Source organism: Heptranchias perlo, chromosome 4, assembly GCF_035084215.1.
Source record: "Heptranchias perlo isolate sHepPer1 chromosome 4, sHepPer1.hap1, whole genome shotgun sequence".
Lineage (NCBI taxonomy): Eukaryota > Metazoa > Chordata > Chondrichthyes > Hexanchiformes > Hexanchidae > Heptranchias > Heptranchias perlo.
In genome coordinates, this window is record NC_090328.1 from 61,866,995 (window position 1) to 61,885,409 (window position 18,415).

Consider the following 18,415-nt stretch of genomic DNA (forward strand, 5'->3'; position numbering starts at 1 on the left):
AGGGCCCAGACTGGATTCTTTTCCAGTGCTGCAGTCATGTTGGTCTTCTCAGTAGTCTGGCCTGTGCATTAGCATCAATACAGTATCTCTCGCCAGCCCCGTGTGATAGTGGCATTAGATACTGATTATATGCCAAGTTGCTGGCGTGATATCTACGTTTAACAAATCTCTGTATTGGGACGGGATCTGACAGCATACGGATGTTTGTTTTTTTTCTATCCGGTGACGGTGTGATCGGAGGGACACACACAAACTATTCATGCCTGTTATTGCATCTCGGGATTTGAATGAATCAGGGGAGACCTTAAAAACTCTATGCAAATCATTTTACCATCTGTTAGTGATTATCACGTACAAGCGTCTGTTTTACTCGGTTGAAATCCGAGTAAAATACCGTTTCCTGCGAACTGAACAACTTCTTGTAAAAGGATCACTTCTCCAGTTTTAACTTTTATAATGGGTAACGTGATCGAAATAAATTTCCCGAGCTCTCCCTCTACTATTTTTCTGTCAATCTGGTCATTAAAGTGAGACTATCCGTGTGTGTGTGTTTTTAGTTAAAAAAAACGTGACCTTTTTCAGCAAATTCATTAGTAAATAATCTTCAGTTTGATTTTTTAAATTTGTTTTAACTTGCTGTTTTGGAGCTTTCGAGCAGTCTGTCAACAACACTACGATTCTAATATGACATTTTCTGCCCAGCCGCTTAAAAGCCGTACCGGCTTTAACCTGTCCAGAAAGTGGTTACATTAACAGGGGGGGGGCTTTATTATTTTTAACAACCCGGTGAACAAAGGGGTTACATTGTCCCTGAAGAGCGACATCTAGTTGAGCAGGTACTTTATATAGTATAGTATATAATATATAAACACCGCCTTCCTGTACTTTACTCTATTTGCACTAATTATAAATTAATCTCTCAGGATTGTTCAGCCTGTCCAGTAGAGCTTCATTTTTCTCCAGAATACAATTAGCCGCCATTATACCATCATTTTCAACATACGTGGGAGCCCAGATCGCGATCAAACTGAAGCTGGGAGGGGGTGGGCGGGGTCGGCTGCAATGTAACTCCTACCTTGTGGGAGGCACACTTGCCCAGAAGTCCAACTTTTAAACTTAAGCATTGAATTTTCCCCCTGTTAGGAAAAAAGGCACTCCCAGTCCACATTGCAGTTTAAAAATCAGTTGCTTAAAGAACTTGTAGACATGCAGACACAGGACTCTCCCCTGGCTGGGGTGTGACATGGGCAGGGTGATGCAGCCAACGGTATAACTCGGGTCTTCTGGCTGAACATTGCTGTACAGGTAGGTATATGGAGCACAATGATAGTCTTGGTAAAAATCCACACGATACTATAGACACTGCGCATAAAAACTTTTTAGTTCATCTTATTTCCAGTAAACTATTCATAGTTTGAAGTTAGTCATTTGTTTGTCGTCATCTTTGCCGGGAATAATATTTCCATATGAGCAGCAACCCCGGCAAATTAAAGGCCGTTGTGATTCAGTAGCAAAACTCCAAAGACTACTAGATTATACCTTTACATAATACCCTGGCTAGCTTCATGATTCATGGGGCAAGTGTGTATTATCAGAAACACATCTTGGCACGGATTCCCTTATTCAATTACTACTAATGAACATGAATATGTTCACGGGTTCTTATGTTACTAAATGCAGAAACATGTACACGATTTAATCACCTCGGTGATGAGTTACGGTGTGTGTTTTTTACTGGAGGGATGCGAAATAGTCAGAACTGCAGCCTGGAGGACATACAATGAATAAACATTCAGCCACATGTTGTGCGCTGTATTTGGAAAGGTAGGTGGGTCCCAACATACTATGGGATACAAGGATCTGGCCTGAAAAACCGAGGAAATGTCAATTTGTTCAATGTTGGTGCTAATCGTGTTGATTGAAAATGATGTCCAGTCAGCTCTGAAATCACAGCCAGAACCTCGCCCCGCACCGAGGTCCGAGCGATTCCACCACACGCTCACTTTTCCCCGCGATCTTTCACATTGCTGCGCTCCGAGTTTGAAGCTTTAACAGGTTTTATATCCAAATACGATCTGTTATGCTCCAAACCCGCGGACTCCAGCACAGAAGTTGCCTGAGGCGGGAGATAGGGAGTAAAGAAGGGACTGCAGCCGTTTCGGGAAAGATCCCGATGGTCTCCCGGGAATGAGATTGGGAGCTGCTCGAAAATGTGCCCTGACCTCCACCGGGGTTTTTTTTTCTGGAAAGACGATGCTCCGCAGGAGATCGCGACCTCAAACCCAATACCATTGAATCGCAAGACTGAGAGTATCTTGGTCTGTGACTTGAAACCGTGAAAAACCTGGCGAAAATTCCCACCACTCCCAGTTCACTACTTTCAAAGTTAAACTGGACCGAACATTAATGGCGAGTTGACGGGCGGCTTGTTCTCATCTAACATCTCAAAAGATGCGCTCTCCTTAAATCGGGAGAAGTTAGACACTGTCCAGTATCTCCCCTCCCTCCCCGCCTGCTCCCACTTGCGGATCCCTGGAATCTCTTTCCCCTCTACCAGTGCATACGTTATATGGGGTATTTTTTGTGATCTAACCTAAGACGAATGAGCCCAACCTCTACCCGTGATCAATAAGAGCTCCAATCTCTTTTAAATATGTAAGAACAGACTGTTCGTCAAAGATGATTAGACCGTGTTGTTGAGCAGAGTGGCAGTGAATGGGAAGACGAGCTGGGATCTCTCCCCTCTTCCCCCTCTCGGTGCTGGTGGATCGAAATTCTCCGTCCACTTCCCTCTCTCCACTGGATGGGATCTGAACCGTGCGCTTGCTTTAGCAACGTGATAAGTTCAGCGGATCTCCAGATTACAAAAGAAACCTGGATCGAGTCGCTGCGGACCTGCTCTTATTTACAACACAGGGAGAAGGAGAAGGCAGATTATGGATGTACAAACGAATGGAGGAGCCACCCGCCTCATTTCAAGTCGGGGAGAGTTTCCAGGGGAGAAACGCTGCCGCCGTTTCGTTCCGAGGAGGCAAGGGCGGTATTAGTCAGCATGTGCGAGATGGTTTTAATCAAAACCAGGTTGGGATAATATTTACTTACACATTTTTTTTTTGTGTTTCTAATTTGCCATGCACACTGACGCAGGCGTACTGGCGAGATTTCCGCAGTCCTTGGGAGCCCGCAGTTACACTGAGTTGATGGCAATCGGCGCGGAGACTGAGTTAGAGGCGGCAAGAAAGCAGGAAGATCATGGAGAAGAGCGCGTCCGGTACGAGATCGTGATCCTCAGTGTCGTTTTGACCGCGCTTGAATAATGTCAGGGAACCCGAAACAACCGGAGGGCGCAGCCTGCAAGGCAAAGGTAAAAGAACAGATCAAGACTATTGTAGACGATTTGGAGTTAGTCCTGGGCGATTTAAAGGACGTGGCGAAAGAACTTAAAGAGGTAAGGAATGTTTAGGAAAAGAAAACAAATCTAGCAAATATGAATTTGCAAAGGGGGACGATAATGCTTTTGGGGAAACTCATTTGTTGACTGTGCTGAGCTGGGGCGACGGAGCAACAATTATAAGAGCATCTACCAAATCTGTAAATGTTGTTCATTTGCATCAGATTACAGACATGTCTACATTTTGCAACTTGTAAGGACCCCCTCCCCTGCTCGAAAAGCTGACATGGCCCGAAGGATAACACGATGTAATTCTCTGCTAATCTTTCACCACCGGCTGAGATTTGCGCGCAGTCTTTTCCAACTGAGCTGTGAGTAACAGACAGGCGTCTGTTTCAATGTCAGTAACCCCCCCCCCCCCCCCGGCCTGTCAGTCCACCGGCGCACGTCTGGCAAAAAAAACACTAACAACTTCTCTTCCGAATGAGACGTCCGTGCTCGCTGATCCAGCCTAGTTAGTACTCAAGAGCAATGAAATATTCACTTTTTAAAATCAGATATGTCTACTAATCCCCCGAATCCCTCTCACTGATCCAGTAATTAATTTATACAATTCCATAATTTATTACACAGTCGGATGGTGCCACAGGGGATTAGCTGAATCAGGATAATAGTGGATTGTCAAAATTCAGCCTGTATGAAGTATGTGTAATCGTCTCTGTAACTGTTAAAATATGCGAATATAGTTTACGTAAATGTACACGCAGTATGATTTATAATGCTTTCCTTTAGAAGGGCGGTATTCCTACAGAAACTTAATCTCGCTCACAAATCTAAAACTCATTCTTCAACATGAAATACACAGGGATGGTTGTACTCCCCGGTCTCCGCGAACGCTGAAGTAATCCATTAAAGGTCATGATTAGTTATATAACACTTTATTTTAAACTGCCACATCAACGTCAGCCTTCCCTTGCTGGGGGGAGTTTTATTTCAGCTGAAAAATGACAATGAGCTAAACTGTTGGCATTCCTTAATTCATTTTGCACCAACGATGTTAATATTTATTAAACACTTAAGAACCTTTAATACTGCTCATGTTTACAGCACAATGGGAAAACACTGAGGATAAAGTCAGTAAGCAGCAATGAATCAATAAGCGCCTGCTGTTCACCTTGTGCACTTTTGAGATTGCTATTGACACCGAATGTTGTCCGAATTCTTTCATTGTGCGTTGGGTGGTTTTTTTTGAGTTGACATGATATATAGTTGAATGCACTTGTCTTGTCATAGGGAATAACGCATGATATAACTAATAGAATAAGGAATGGTTAGGATTGAATTAATGTGCACGCAGTCCCGACTTGGTTTGTGAACCACGTGTGACGAAGGCACATGAAAACCCCGAACCGACAGGGGACCACATACATCTGTAGTTCATCCCAGACCAGCTGTTCTTTGGCATGATGTGCATTGGATACTTCAATGCGCCCACTTTTCACCAGTTCTTTTAAATGATCTGTGTCACGTCAGGGGCCGTTTACTGCACAGGTCAGAGACTAGCAGAACTCAAATTTAACAGGCCTGGGATAATTGCAGCGGGGATGTTAAAGGACCACGAATACAATGAAACAATCTGTATAAAATAACATTCAAACATGTGGCTGATAAAAATGTCATTTTAAGAAAGTACAGGAGGACTAAAGTACCTTGAATGTTTGTGTACGTGAAACAAATGACTTGAAGTAGTTGTTAAGGTGATAGATATTGCAGTGGAATGATATGCCTCCTGTACACTGAGTAAATTGGGTAACTTCACAAATTTTCGTATTTTGTGAATATATTTAATCTAGTAATTTTTTTAAAAAATGATTAAGCATTTGTTTTGCTCTTCAATGCTGTTTTTATTGACTAATAATGTATATTCTCTTGTATCGTTCAGTAAATTAATTCCAGATGCCATTGCTTGGGAATTCACTTGATTTATCACGAGTCTTCTGTTTATTATTGTATCCTGTGACATGTACACACGCAAAAAAGCACAAAAAGAATACAGTGATAAAACATTTCTAAATATTGAATAGGATATTGTTAACGTTTTAAGGATAATATTTTTGATAGGCTGATGTGCTTTTTTTTGTTTGCGTTCTTTTGAGTTCTGATTGATCAGTGCTGTGCTAAACTCATACTTGTATATGTATACAGTCAGCTGACTTGTTTTTAATAGATCTGATTGGTTTAGATTTATTTCATGATGTAGCCTGGAGTGCAAACGAATAGTGAGCCTCCTTTCAGAGACTGCAGCATATAGCTTTTGAGGCTAAAATAATAATTGTGCAAAAAGACTGTAAAATATCATTACACAACATTAAATAATGCAAATAAATCTCTTTTGCTTGTATATCTGTATTTCACTGTCGAATTTTTTTAAAAAACTGTTTCTTTAGTTATTGCAACTTGTTCTAAATTGCTGTGCCACCATTCTTAAGGTTTGAGGTTATTGCAATGGAGAGGAAACAGAAAGTATAACTGAAAACTTTATCATAATATATTAGGAGCCCTCTACCAATATGGTTACATTTCTGATGCTTTTTTCAATTTATGTTGGATGTGCTTAAGTTCAGTGTTGATGTTATGTACCTGGTCATCTAAAAATAAATGTTAGAAGCTTACCGCAGTATTATATTTTCCTTAGCCATGTTTTAGTTAATTGATTATAACAAGTAATAAAGCTTTTCCTTCACATTTTTATACTTTAAATTGGAACACTATTTTTGTTTCCAAAATTTGTACATTTTATGTGACAAAGAACCTCTGTATAGTTTTGATAATTTTAATCCTAGGTTCAAAGCTTCTATGATCTTCAGTTAAACAAACTCATTATTATGTATCAGGACATGATTACATAATTCTGTAAATAGACTGACAAAGATAGTTTAGCTTTAAATATTTTCTGCTTAAAATGAACCTTCAAATATTTCTCATCAATAGGTGTGTTTAATTGTATAGTTTTAATATGTTGATTAAGAATCTTGAATCACTAATTCATTTACAATCCCTTCAACAGGAAAGGTTTACCAAAGGGAATAGGGAGAAACATTAACTAAAGTCACCAATAGCAATTTATAATTCCAAAGACATGTTCATATTCAAATTATTTCACTGAGGGATGAAGTTTCATATATTTTCCATATGCATCTCCATAGCTGGAGTAGGTCACTATTTGTTCCTTTAGAATCTCAGCACTCCAATTGATCAACTAAATATATGGTTTGAAAATCATTAACCCAGCTTCCACTAAAAACATGCAGTGGCAATGCCATCATTGGACATACCATTGGACATTGTGGAACTAAAGTATGATCAAATATAATTTTCAGATCTAGAGGATATATTTTTGGATTTTCTTTATTGGCCAAACCTGCAGCGGTAGTTCAAAACTATAAGTTTTATAATCTGTGCATTCTAATCTTCAGCTGTTTAATTCCCCAGATTCATCTTTGGAATCTCCAAAATAAACATATTCCAGACTCTCCTTTCAAAACCTAAAGCACAAGGCGCTGTCCAAATATACATTGCTTTACATCAGATATTATAATTGTTGGTACAGAAATTCCATTTGTGCAGATTAGAAACACAGTCACAGTCCTGATTAAGGGTTTATCTTGCCACACTGGTAGCTGAATGATTAAAGGCAATTTATTGTTTAAGAGAAATCATGTGAGGATGCCTCTTGTAGTTCTTTGTGGTTGGATTGACCTTCCAAGAGCACAGGGTGCTAGCAATGTCATGAAATGGTAAAAAGGGAATTTAAAGACAGAGTTACTACAAGAGCCAAAATCAATAATGTTCCATTGAGTGTGCATTGTGTCAAGTTGTGGGCTGCTTACTTAACAGCTCATAAACCATTTAAAAATTATCTGTTCCACCAGCACACTATTGCTTAAGTGAAGCGAATACACACTACATTGGGCAATTCAATGTGTATTGAATCCACAAGATACTGGTGTCTGTAGAAGGACACAATTTGAAAGCTTTAGAGGTCCATGTAATTTGTAATATGTTTCCATATATTATGGCCCAATAGATAGGTAACATGGATGTTGCTGATGACATGGATGTTCATAGACCATTAAGATGAAGAAGAACTATCCATGTCGATAACGTCACAAAAGCAATGTGTAAAAAACAAATCAGAGCACTGAAAGAATGGCTTTTGTCATGGAAAGCAATGAAAAAATGTTATGACTTAAGTCCCTAGCGGCTGTAAAACATTTACATACAACAGAAGCATAGATAGTGAAGATGGTGACTATTGATTTTAACATAGAATTGGAAAGGTGTCTGGGACATTCAAAAAGCTGAACAGAATTTGGAAGAAGTGCAACAGCAAGTTGTTTATAAAAATTACCATTGGATAATGTTTTGGACTTGAGTGTTGATTTGCTAAAGTTACCCTTAGGACTGATGAAATGGAAGAAAAAAGTTTAATCCTTTTTATAATCAATGTGCCTTGAATTTTATTGTGCTCACCAAATGTGTGTAGTTCAAAATGGAGTAACCAAGCTTTCACAGATCCAAGACAGCCATTGATCAGTGCCATCAAGAAAATAAAAATAGCTGAGTTGGTTTGAATTTTTGATAAATGATGAAAAGATCTCAAAAGAGCTGGTTAGTTCAAAACCTGCTGGAAGCTTGCAAAGGTAAAATGAAGAAAGATGATGGTAGGCAAGATGAAGTCAAGCATCCAATAAAGTTAAGTGGAATGGTTTTCAACCACAGATTATTTATTTAACAGAAAGAAGTGATAAGCTGATTAACTGACACATCCAGAGAGGTCAAACATCTCAAATGACTAATAAAATGACCTTTTTAATATTGTGGTATAATCTGGTCATTGTTTTAAACTAAACAAGCTTTGGATTATTTCAGCATATTAAAAGAATACTACCACAAGCAAACATTGCGCATTTTGTATTCTTTAATTTCATTTTATATCAATATTTTATAGCTCAACTTTTTGACAAAAATTATTAAAAACAAGATTTGGTTTTACACTGATGCATTTGATTTAATGAATTATGCCCCAATGATTATTGTTCCTATCAGTTCCACAGCACTACCAGGGCAACTTGCCTCACAATGTCATCAACAACTAATAATATTAATAGTGATCTCTGATACTTATTTCCTGATAATTTGGTGAGTGTAGCCAGTGAGTAGTTGAGCTATACAGACCAGGATGAGGCCAGTTTTGATCTGTACCTTGTGCTGAGGTGAGCTGTTCACAGCTGAGGTGGTAGTAAGATGTTACACTTGGGCCCCTGGGTTAAGGAGGATAAAATCAATCCAGACCGGCACTGCTATAATGCGTCTTGGCAGTCAAGTCATCTGTTGACACTCACTGTCATATATGACTAATGGCCATTTGGCTGAGGTGCCGAAGTCTGTGGAAGCAAAGCCTGAAAAGGTATCAGTGCCTTCAGGAAAGGGGTGGAGGGGAGAGAATTGGTGAGGGGGCAAAAATAAATTGGGCCAAGTGTCAGAAGTGTTTTTAACAAACTAACAACACCTGAAAGAATAGTGACATGGAGGCCAAAAGAGTTTTGTCTTGTGGATAAAGTTTACCAGTTCCTGTTGTTTATTTACAATATCAGAAAATGTTTGCAAACTTTCCATGAAAATGCCAATTAATCTCTTTCAGTAAAGGGTGGATTCAATAAAGTGCACTGTTGTTTTAGCTCATTGACAGGACCTGCAACCATGTCAAACTCATAGTTAATGCGAATGCAAGGAACTCTTTGCTAAACTGAACATCATAGAATTTTCTCTTATTATGCCTCTCATTTCATTTGAAAGTGGGGAGAATAAAAAGTTGGGGAAAATCTGTTCACTTATTCCATTGAAAGAATCTCCCCTGGCAAGGTGAAAACATCATTTGTTTTTCATTTGTTCTCAGCAAAGCTGCATTTATTGCCCATCCCTAGTTGCCCTGAGAAGGTGATGATGGACCTTCTCATTGAACAGTTACAGTCCTTTTGCTGTCGGTGCTCTCACAATAGTGTTAGGTAGTGAATTCCAGGATATTGAACCAGCAACAATGAAAGAATGACAATGTACGTCCAAGTGAGGATGATGTGTGACTTGGAGGGTAACTTGGAGGTGATGGTGTTCCCTGGTTTAAGTGATACCAGGCTACACGTATTGATCCATCATAACAGCCTTTCACCATAATATGCACACTTATAAATTCTGATTATTGAATGCAATGAATCATCAGCCATAGCTAAGCCTACCTTTATTCTTTTGTCAAAGTTGCAACCATTCCCATTAACTAAACTTGCTGTAAAAAATGCATGTAAATAAGAGACACTGTTTTGTTTTTAAAAAATGATAAAAATTGTGTTTTCATGAGAGGAATATGTATCTACTGTATGCATTTTATGGTTTTCCTCAAGAAACTTGTGCTTCTTCTCACAATGTGGCTACATGCCTGTGATGGTGTCCTCTATTCTCCCATTCCAGTAACAGTATCACCTAGGTTTAGATAATGAGGATGGCTACTGATGCGACAAAAGGAGAAAGATGATGTTAGTAATAATTTCTTGTACTGAGAGGCTTGTCCAATGTGGGGATATTCAGATTGCTCTGAGGGAAAGGTGGAGGGATGAATGGAACTCTTATGATGAAGAATCAAATCAAAAAATTCCATGCAGTAGTCTCCTTGGAGAATTTACTTTAATGAAGTGAGGCCCCAAATGATTATTCGTCATGGCTGTATAACATCGGGGATAGTTGCCCTGGATTTGGACCAGCTTTGCATGTGTGGTGACTTGGCAAAATATCGGTATGTATCCCTTTTAACTAAAGGATTTTTAAAGAAAGTTGGAAATGTTGAATGTATTTGCTTGAAGCCTTTTATAGAACTTCAAGTGTAGTTACTCTAAAAAGAGTGTTATAAATTTGTCATTTATTGTTGATATAGTTCTGTATCACATTGGGCTCGGTGGGATCATTTACACTATACATACATATACACATAGAGCCACGGAACCAAATATGATTATTGTTGCAATTTAATGAAATATTGCATGTATAGAGCTGCAGGTTCACCCTCAATTTTACCTTTCTGGCAGCATCCTTTTTGGTATACTCTAGTACGTTCTGCTCAAGTCGTTCCCATTAACATTTTTGGTTGTTGATCATACACTGACAATAAACTCTATAAATATACAAAACAAATAAAATAATGTATGCATATAAAGGGTTAGGCCAATTATATTTAAAAAAAAACTTTGATGGAATGAGTGACACCACTGACTTTCTGTCTGTTGGGTCTGTTAGTATATCATAGCCCCGTCAATAAATACACTAAGATGCAGGTTACATACTAAATAAATGGAGTTTACTGGTGATTCCACCAGGTCCTAAAAATATTTACTTCCATCCATTGATGCACAAAAAATAAACATTTTAAAGAAGCATAATTTTCATAAAATAGGATTTGTCAAGCCTTTTATCATTTATTCACATGCACAATGTAAATGGTGTGAATCACATAAAAATGCACAATTATGATAACCCACCCACCAGGAGTATATATGTGCCTCCCAGCATGCCGCTGCTCCTTGAATTTCCATCCATTAAAATGAAAAGCCAGAGAGTCATGGGAGGTGAGTGCCCGAATTCCCAATGTCGACCTCCAGTAGGTGGGGCTCCATGCCAGGAGTGCAACGCTGTAAAATTACTCCAGTGATTTCATCACAGCAAAAATAATGCACAGCTTCTCTGGTCCTTCTCCATCCACAAACAAATAAAAAGATTTGGTCAAAATACTTTCTTATGGAGAAAATAACCCTTTAAAATTTGCCGCATGTACAATCATTACTGCCACTATTCCATCTTACCATCCCTGCCAATGGGAGGTGTGGGAAGCAGCTATACACAACTGGCACAATTCTGATGGCCTTTTAGAGAGTGATATCAGTTGGGGCAGATTTGATGGTAATGTCAGTATAGATTTGACCTACATGTGGTCCACTTTATGAAGTACCTTTTAGCAATTTAGGAATTGCATATGTGAGGAATTAATTAACTTGCCTGATTTATTGGTGAATCCTTGTTATCTAAGGTTCATTTGTGGCCTGTGGTATTCCTTTAATGGCTGATTTGGATGTCGGCTTTATGGATGCAAATAAGATTTTTTTAATACTTTGGTATTTACATGCTAATTTATTTAATGAAAAATCAATTGAGATGTTCTAGTAGATGCACCAGAGACTTGCATATACATTACATTCTTGATGATTGTTTATTATCAGGTTTTCCCTGTGGGATTAATTTGCCATTTTTGGCTGGTTCATCAAAGAAAAGGGTGGGTAAACTGCCTGAGGTCTCTTCCTTCACTTCATCATGGTGCTGAACTGTGTCTCCCAGTAGATCTGCCAAGCACTCACTAACATGTCTGAAGAATGAAACATTTCCCCCTAGAAAACCAAGAATAATGCATGTACATAGATGGCTTATTTGGATGCAGAAAATAGGGAGAAAATTACAGGAATAAAGTTTAAATTAAAAAAAAACAATAGTGGTGCATTGTCATGAGTGAAAATGTGGTTTGTTATAATGTAAAACTATGTGGCTGCCTATTAGGTGGTTTGAGTAGTGAAACTAAGCCTTTATAAAAACCTTTGTTGCTGTTGCTGAATATCTAGCGATGTGAAATATTCTTTGCCTTTGCTTTTTGTCATTGGATTGTATATTGTAATGTGCAGGTTCAAATGTTTAGGATAGCAATTTTCTTGTATTGAGGATCATATATGATGTAGTCTGCTCTGTTAATGGTCATTGCATTGGGGATCACGTCTTGATTCCTAGTGCCTGAAAGTATTGCGTTCAAAGATTTAATGAGAAATATGAAAGTACTTCAAGTTGTAGGGAAATTTGCTAAAGAGGAAGTTTACCAGATTAGGTTCCCACTCTGTGACTTATTTTTTGATATTGCTGTAAATATCAGAACACTTTTTAGAAGTTGTGCAATAATTTTGAGTGACTTTATTATTGAGCAGACACTTTTTTGCCGTGTTCTTGTCTGGAAGCTAATTCAATGCGACTTCCAGATATTTTGATATAGAAACAGTGCACAGAAATGTCAGGTTATAACATTTTCATGATAGTTATCTCAACAACTCTTGGCTCACTAATAAGCCCAAGTCCATCTAAAGCTACAATATTCTCGTATCTAAGGTCTTCTAACACCTTTCTGACACTCCTGGACAGAGTACAAGAAAAAGGTTGTCATCTGATAGGCAGTCTTTCCTTACTCCTTCCTTCTCCCTCTCAACCTTTGGCTAGGAAAGGGGAACAATTAGCTATGGAACTCCTCCTGATCAGCATCCAGTGTATGTTGTGCAGAAACAGTGTCAGATTTGGCTTTGATGCTCCCTGTGTTCAAATAATCTGCTGACTTTCACAGTCCATGCTGTCGCATAATGAACACTTAGGTGAGGTGCTAGAGGGATGATCACATCTGTGGAACCATACCTCTGATGTGGAGATGCCGGTGATGGACTGGGGTTGACAATTGTAAACAATTTTACAACACCAAGTTATAGTCCAACAATTTTATTTTAAAATCCACAAGCTTTCGGAGGCTTCCTCCTTCCTCAGGTGAATGTGGAAACCATACCTCAGCACAGCTCCGAGAAGAGGCAAGAAATTTTGAGGAAGAAAGGCAAGAAATTTGTTCAGCATGATGTTACAAACAGCTTAATTGTCCCATTTTTGTTGGAATCTGAGCCTAGAAGCTACTTTGTTTTGTTCAATACTGTTTCTCTAGGTTGCTACTATACCCACCATTATTTTGGCTTGCAGTGATTACAGGTGTGAATAACAGTGTAGTTATATAAAGTCCTTATTTAATTCTATTTACTTGCAGCAAAAGCTTGACATCTGTAGGGTATGTCTTTCAGCAGTGCTGAATTATTTTCACTGCAGCCACCTAAATTTGCACTAATTGGCTTGGGAGAAAGGGGCAGCCAGATTGATGCCTGCTCAAAAAAAAATTCAAATTTCAAATTTCAAATTTCTTCAATCAGCCCACGCAAATCAGAACTATGAAAGCATTTGCGTAGGCTATACGTTCTATATTTGGTCCAAGATCCCCTCTGACATCTCAACATTGGACACTGGGGCTTAATGATGGCTGTACCTCACTGGCTACATATGGGCACATTTGACATTAGCAGGATTGCCCCCTCGGAAAACAGGTGGTGGGAAAGAGATGGGGTTGCAGTGGAGCACATCTTCAAACACATTTCCACCTCTGTCTCCCCTAGATCCAACAGGAAAATGTATGGCTTAGGATAGGATGGGGAGATATTGTCCAAGGCACAGCCTGTGGACAAGATGTGGCTAGTGTACTCCCAGTATCTGGTTCTCTTCAGGTTGTTTTCTCTTTGTGTGTTAGTGTGTGAGTATCTTTTGTTGTTAGCTCCAGCTTTTTAAACTTCCTGCATCTGGATGATTGGAAAAGACTGCTCTCTCATTGGTATATTTAGATAAACGAGGGAGTAACCTTTTTTCTACCAATCAGGAAGTAGCTTTTACCAATCCCATGAGCTCAGGAGATTCAAAAGGTTTCTGCATCCCTTCAGAAACTTTGGAGAGCAAACCCGTGGCAGAGAAGATCATGAAGGCCGAGTAGGTCATGGAGGTGGAAGCAGAGGTGGTGATTCCAGCAGTCAGCACCAGTGAATGAAATACAATGGTGGCACAGATCAGATTGACTGATGGGGGATGGAACACAGTTATGGGGCAGACTAGGCTGGCTGGCAAAGGACAGTCGATGCAAGGAACTTAGAGCAGAGCAGACCAGGCTCGGAAATGGAGAGCCCCAGATGGAGCTGTCATAATGAGAACAAGAAACATCAGCCAGCAAAAAAGTAAGCAAGGAGCAAATTTCCAGCATGGGCATTTGAATTTTTGTATGAGGGCATATGAATTTTGTAATGTATGGGTGTTTGACTTTTTACATATGGATGTTTTTGTTTTATGAATGTCGATGAGGAACAATGCACGCAATGTTACCAACACTCTCACATTCTGTGATCTTTGGGAGTATTTTGCTTAAATGCTTGCTTGTCATATGCCAATAAATATGGAAATTATTTATTCAAAAAGAAAGTGATTGTGTTAGACATGGTGTTTAATCATGATTCTGCGTGACCCAAAAGCAATTAAATCATACATGGCCTACTCACTGGTTGTGGCACATGGATGCAGCTCCTACTCCAAAAGGTTGGACTCGCCTGATTTAGGATATAGATTTATTTTGAGAAGTTATCCTGCTCATACAAAGATGTTCCATACACCTGCTGCATTTATTTGCTGAAGAAATTGAACATTTTGCACAGCTTAAACCATTTCCTAATATCTACAATGTGGGAATAAGAGCAAAAGGATAAATCTAACAGTAGCAGAGAGCAGGAAGAGGACATGGGAAACAGGATTACCTTGTGCTTGCATCATCTTAAGGTTTTATTTGGAGTATAGTTATATTTATGTTGCCCTTCCTGAAAGATTAATTGAATAAGGTTCATTTTTCACTTGAAAGAGCTGTAATTTATAACAGAAGATAAGTTTCCCATTTATTGTGATGTCTGTTATAGCAATGTGTGCATATAAATATATATATGATAATATAATGTAAAATAAAACTTTCTAGTTTTGAATCCCAATGGTAAATATAACAATTCACCAAATGCAACATTGTGTTGAATACGTGTTTTAGCCCTCATGCTGACAAATGTAACAGATGCTGTGGATTTAACTTATCAAGACTGGCTTAAACAAACTCGTTGTTGTTTAGCGTGAATTCACAAGTTGAAAACTGTTACAATTAATTACTTTATTAAATGTGTATAAAATAATAAATGCAATGTCTACTAAGATTAGTATTATGAGTGCAACTGAAGTAAGTAAGTGGACTTGCTGCAATCATTGGAGCATTTTACTGAAGGGTCTAAAACTCAAAATGCTTGTTAATAATGAGAAATCAAGATCAATGGGATCTGAAATTGACAATATCCATTTGTTATCATAAATTTATATGTACTGGCTTAATCCAGACCCACCCCATGGGTCGGTGTCATCAGAATAAGCAAGAACAGGACAGTTGATAAGTGAACTTTGTGATACTCAGTCATACAGCCCAAGATAGTCCCAGGTAGGTCTGATTCCCAGCCTGTGCTAAATTAGGTCACCTCACCATGGGTAATGATGGATGCACCAATTAGCTTCATGCCCCTAGACTAGGTAAAGAGAAAAAAATCAGGTAGGGCCCCCACTACTGATCATTGTTCAATGATCCCTTACTAGAAAGTACACAGATGTGGCTGTTGGGTGAGGACAGAATCAGACTTGGATGTGATACCCACTGGATTAAATATCCTGCAAAAATTAAGTGAAAAGGCTCACATGAAGAATGGCAACTGGATGGGGGTCAGTATCTTCGGAACTATGTACCAGCACAAGTCAACAACAACAAAAACTTGCATTTATATAGCGCCTTTTAATGTAGGAAAACGTCCTAAGGCACATCCCAGAAATGTAATCAGACAAAAAATGGACTCTGAGCCAAAGAAGGAAATATTAAGAGGGGTGACTAAAAATCTTGGTCAAACATTAAGGAAGATCTTAAAGGAGGAAAGAGAAGTGGAAAGGCAAAGAGGTTTAGGGACGGAATTTTAGAGATTGGGGCTTAAATGGCTGAAAGCATAGCTGCCAACGATGGGGCGAAGGGAGTGGGGGAGGAGTGGGTGCCTTCAGGAGAAAAACAGAAAAAATATTGGGGCAAAAACACAATAAAAGGACTTGTGGCTGAATCAACCCATTATGCCTGTCATGTTACTGTTAAAATGTGTTTGCACAGACTTAAATTTCAAACATATGGACACCGTGTCTGATGTACACATAAGGGACAATTTTCCAAAGCTCCAAAGATGGGAGGGTGCATCACAGTATTGGCTCTATAATGTTCTTGGCCTATCTCTGATCTGTATTTCCATTTACTGGGAGCAGAGCTCACAAAATCACTACTATATACCATATGTGTGCATTCAGCTGTTTTTAGAGAAACACATCCATGATAATGGTCCACTGAGGCAAATATAAAGAGGGGCTATTTGGAAATTCTGCTGGATCCATGTTTACAGATTCAATGTAGAATGTGGATTTCCATGTTAGCCGCAGTATGTATGTGAAACATATTATTATTCACTGATACATTTTGGCTCTACAGAAATATATTTATCCCAGTAATCAATAGTCCCAGAGGTTTTCAACACCCTTGAATTCAAGCTAATTAGAAAACCAAAGAGGAATTGTTAACTGGCCACATATCTACCTGACAGAAACTCCCATGTTCTACATTCCGAGAGCTGTATTTTACACAATATTGACAATAGTGTGTAGCCTTGAGATGAAACAAAAGATTGATAACCTTTTCCTTCTTTTAAAAAAAACACACATATAGAGATTGGATAGTTCAATGGGTTTGAACAGTTTCCTTTTATTAGTGAATCCAGCTCAAATGAGTGGGATGAAAGCCTCCCATCTCCGACAACTATTAAGGAGCTTAAGTGAAATTAATTTGGCCGGTCTCAACCCAGTTCCCAATGGACATGATTTTACAGTCCAAAACTTCCAATAACTCAACACTAATGGTACTAATTAGAGAATATCACTCAGAGAAGCTATAGGATTCTTGTTGTTGGAAATAGAAATATAAGGCTAGTGCAGCACACTCAGCTCAGCTTGGGGTTAGCTTTACCCTATTACACTTATATTGTAATAAAAATGTGCTGCTTAGTCATATTTTGTCTTTTTTTGCTCCCCACCCCTCACCATTTTGCCCTGGCAGTGTATAGGAGGAGATGGAGACTGACTTTTTCAACCCAGGTATGTTTTTTTTTCCACTTTCCCCTTTTGAATGTGTTCACTGTTTCTGATATAAGTGTCCACAGGTGCTGACATCCTCTGGTACGTTGTTCAAATGACCATTCCTCATAACTGAGCTTAGAAATGGAGGCTATTCAATTGTGAGTGCATCACAACTCTGCTTAATCTTGCCCTCACCTGCCATCGACATGCTTGCACTTGCCAGCAAGGGTCGTCGGTGAGCGGTCTGGGAGCAGCAACCCTGGCTGGCTCTTTTTTTTCCCTCTCTTTCCCAAGTTCAGGCAGTGAAGCCAATTCTACCCCAGCGGGTGCTACAGTTGAGGTCAGCTAACTCAGCCCAAGACCGGGAATTGACTGGTTGGTATATTTAGCCATTAAGCAATCACGAAAGTTAAAGGCTGACTTAATGCATTTTCCTGGCACTGCAAGAGCTTTTTAATATTTATTAACGTGGCACACTTGCTGTAGCCATTGCATTATAGCATAGTCCACTCCGTGTGGAGTTGTGATGGCTCATCTATTAAATCAGAGAGAAAAGCACAGTTACATTATGTCGGTTAATGTGGCAGATTGTTAGCTGTAAAGTCACCATGTTAGTTATTCCAGCAGCAAATCCTGCCCGAGATACACTGCTCCTTTAATTACATCCACTCAGAATAATGATAGTTCATATTCTATGACTGCATGTTGTCTTCTGTTTCCAACCAAGATCTTTTTCCGAAGGTATAATAGCACAGCCTGTCACAATAATGATAATGGGCCTCTACCCTTATACTCAATTAGAATGTTTCACCTTGCACCTATCATTATCTGTCTCTCTTGCAAACCCCCAAATGGTATTTAATCTTATTTGTTTTCAAAGCAATTCCAACATTATATTATCTGTAACTACACATTGATTGGCTTCTTAAGGTATTTTGGAAGTTACGTTAGTCTTTGAAAGCAGTTAGTATTAGGTGCTTTTAGCTTCCTAATCACAACACAGTGAAATAGTTATTAGAAACTTTCCTTGGCAGGATGGCATTTTATGATGCTGAAATGCATCAAGGAAGGATAGTCACACTG

At 39.0% G+C, this 18,415-nt stretch overlaps 1 protein-coding gene across 4 annotated transcripts in view; it reads left to right on the forward strand.

The window, feature by feature from the left end:
• Positions 1–755: 755 nt before the first annotated feature.
• The window catches only part of prr16 (proline rich 16), a 201,704-nt gene continuing 184,044 nt past the window's right edge, over positions 756–18,415 (forward strand). Inside the window, exons 1-2 of one of the 4 annotated variants that reach the window (XM_067983016.1) lie at positions 756–836; positions 3,148–3,448. In XM_067983016.1, the coding sequence (XP_067839117.1) occupies positions 3,317–3,448 (132 nt within the window). In that variant the 5' untranslated portion in view covers positions 756–836; positions 3,148–3,316. Of the gene's footprint in view, positions 837–1,111; positions 1,306–1,583; positions 1,825–3,147; positions 3,449–18,415 lie in introns of those variants that run through there. The other 3 variants (XM_067983017.1, XM_067983014.1, XM_067983015.1) reach the window with 3 other exon arrangements.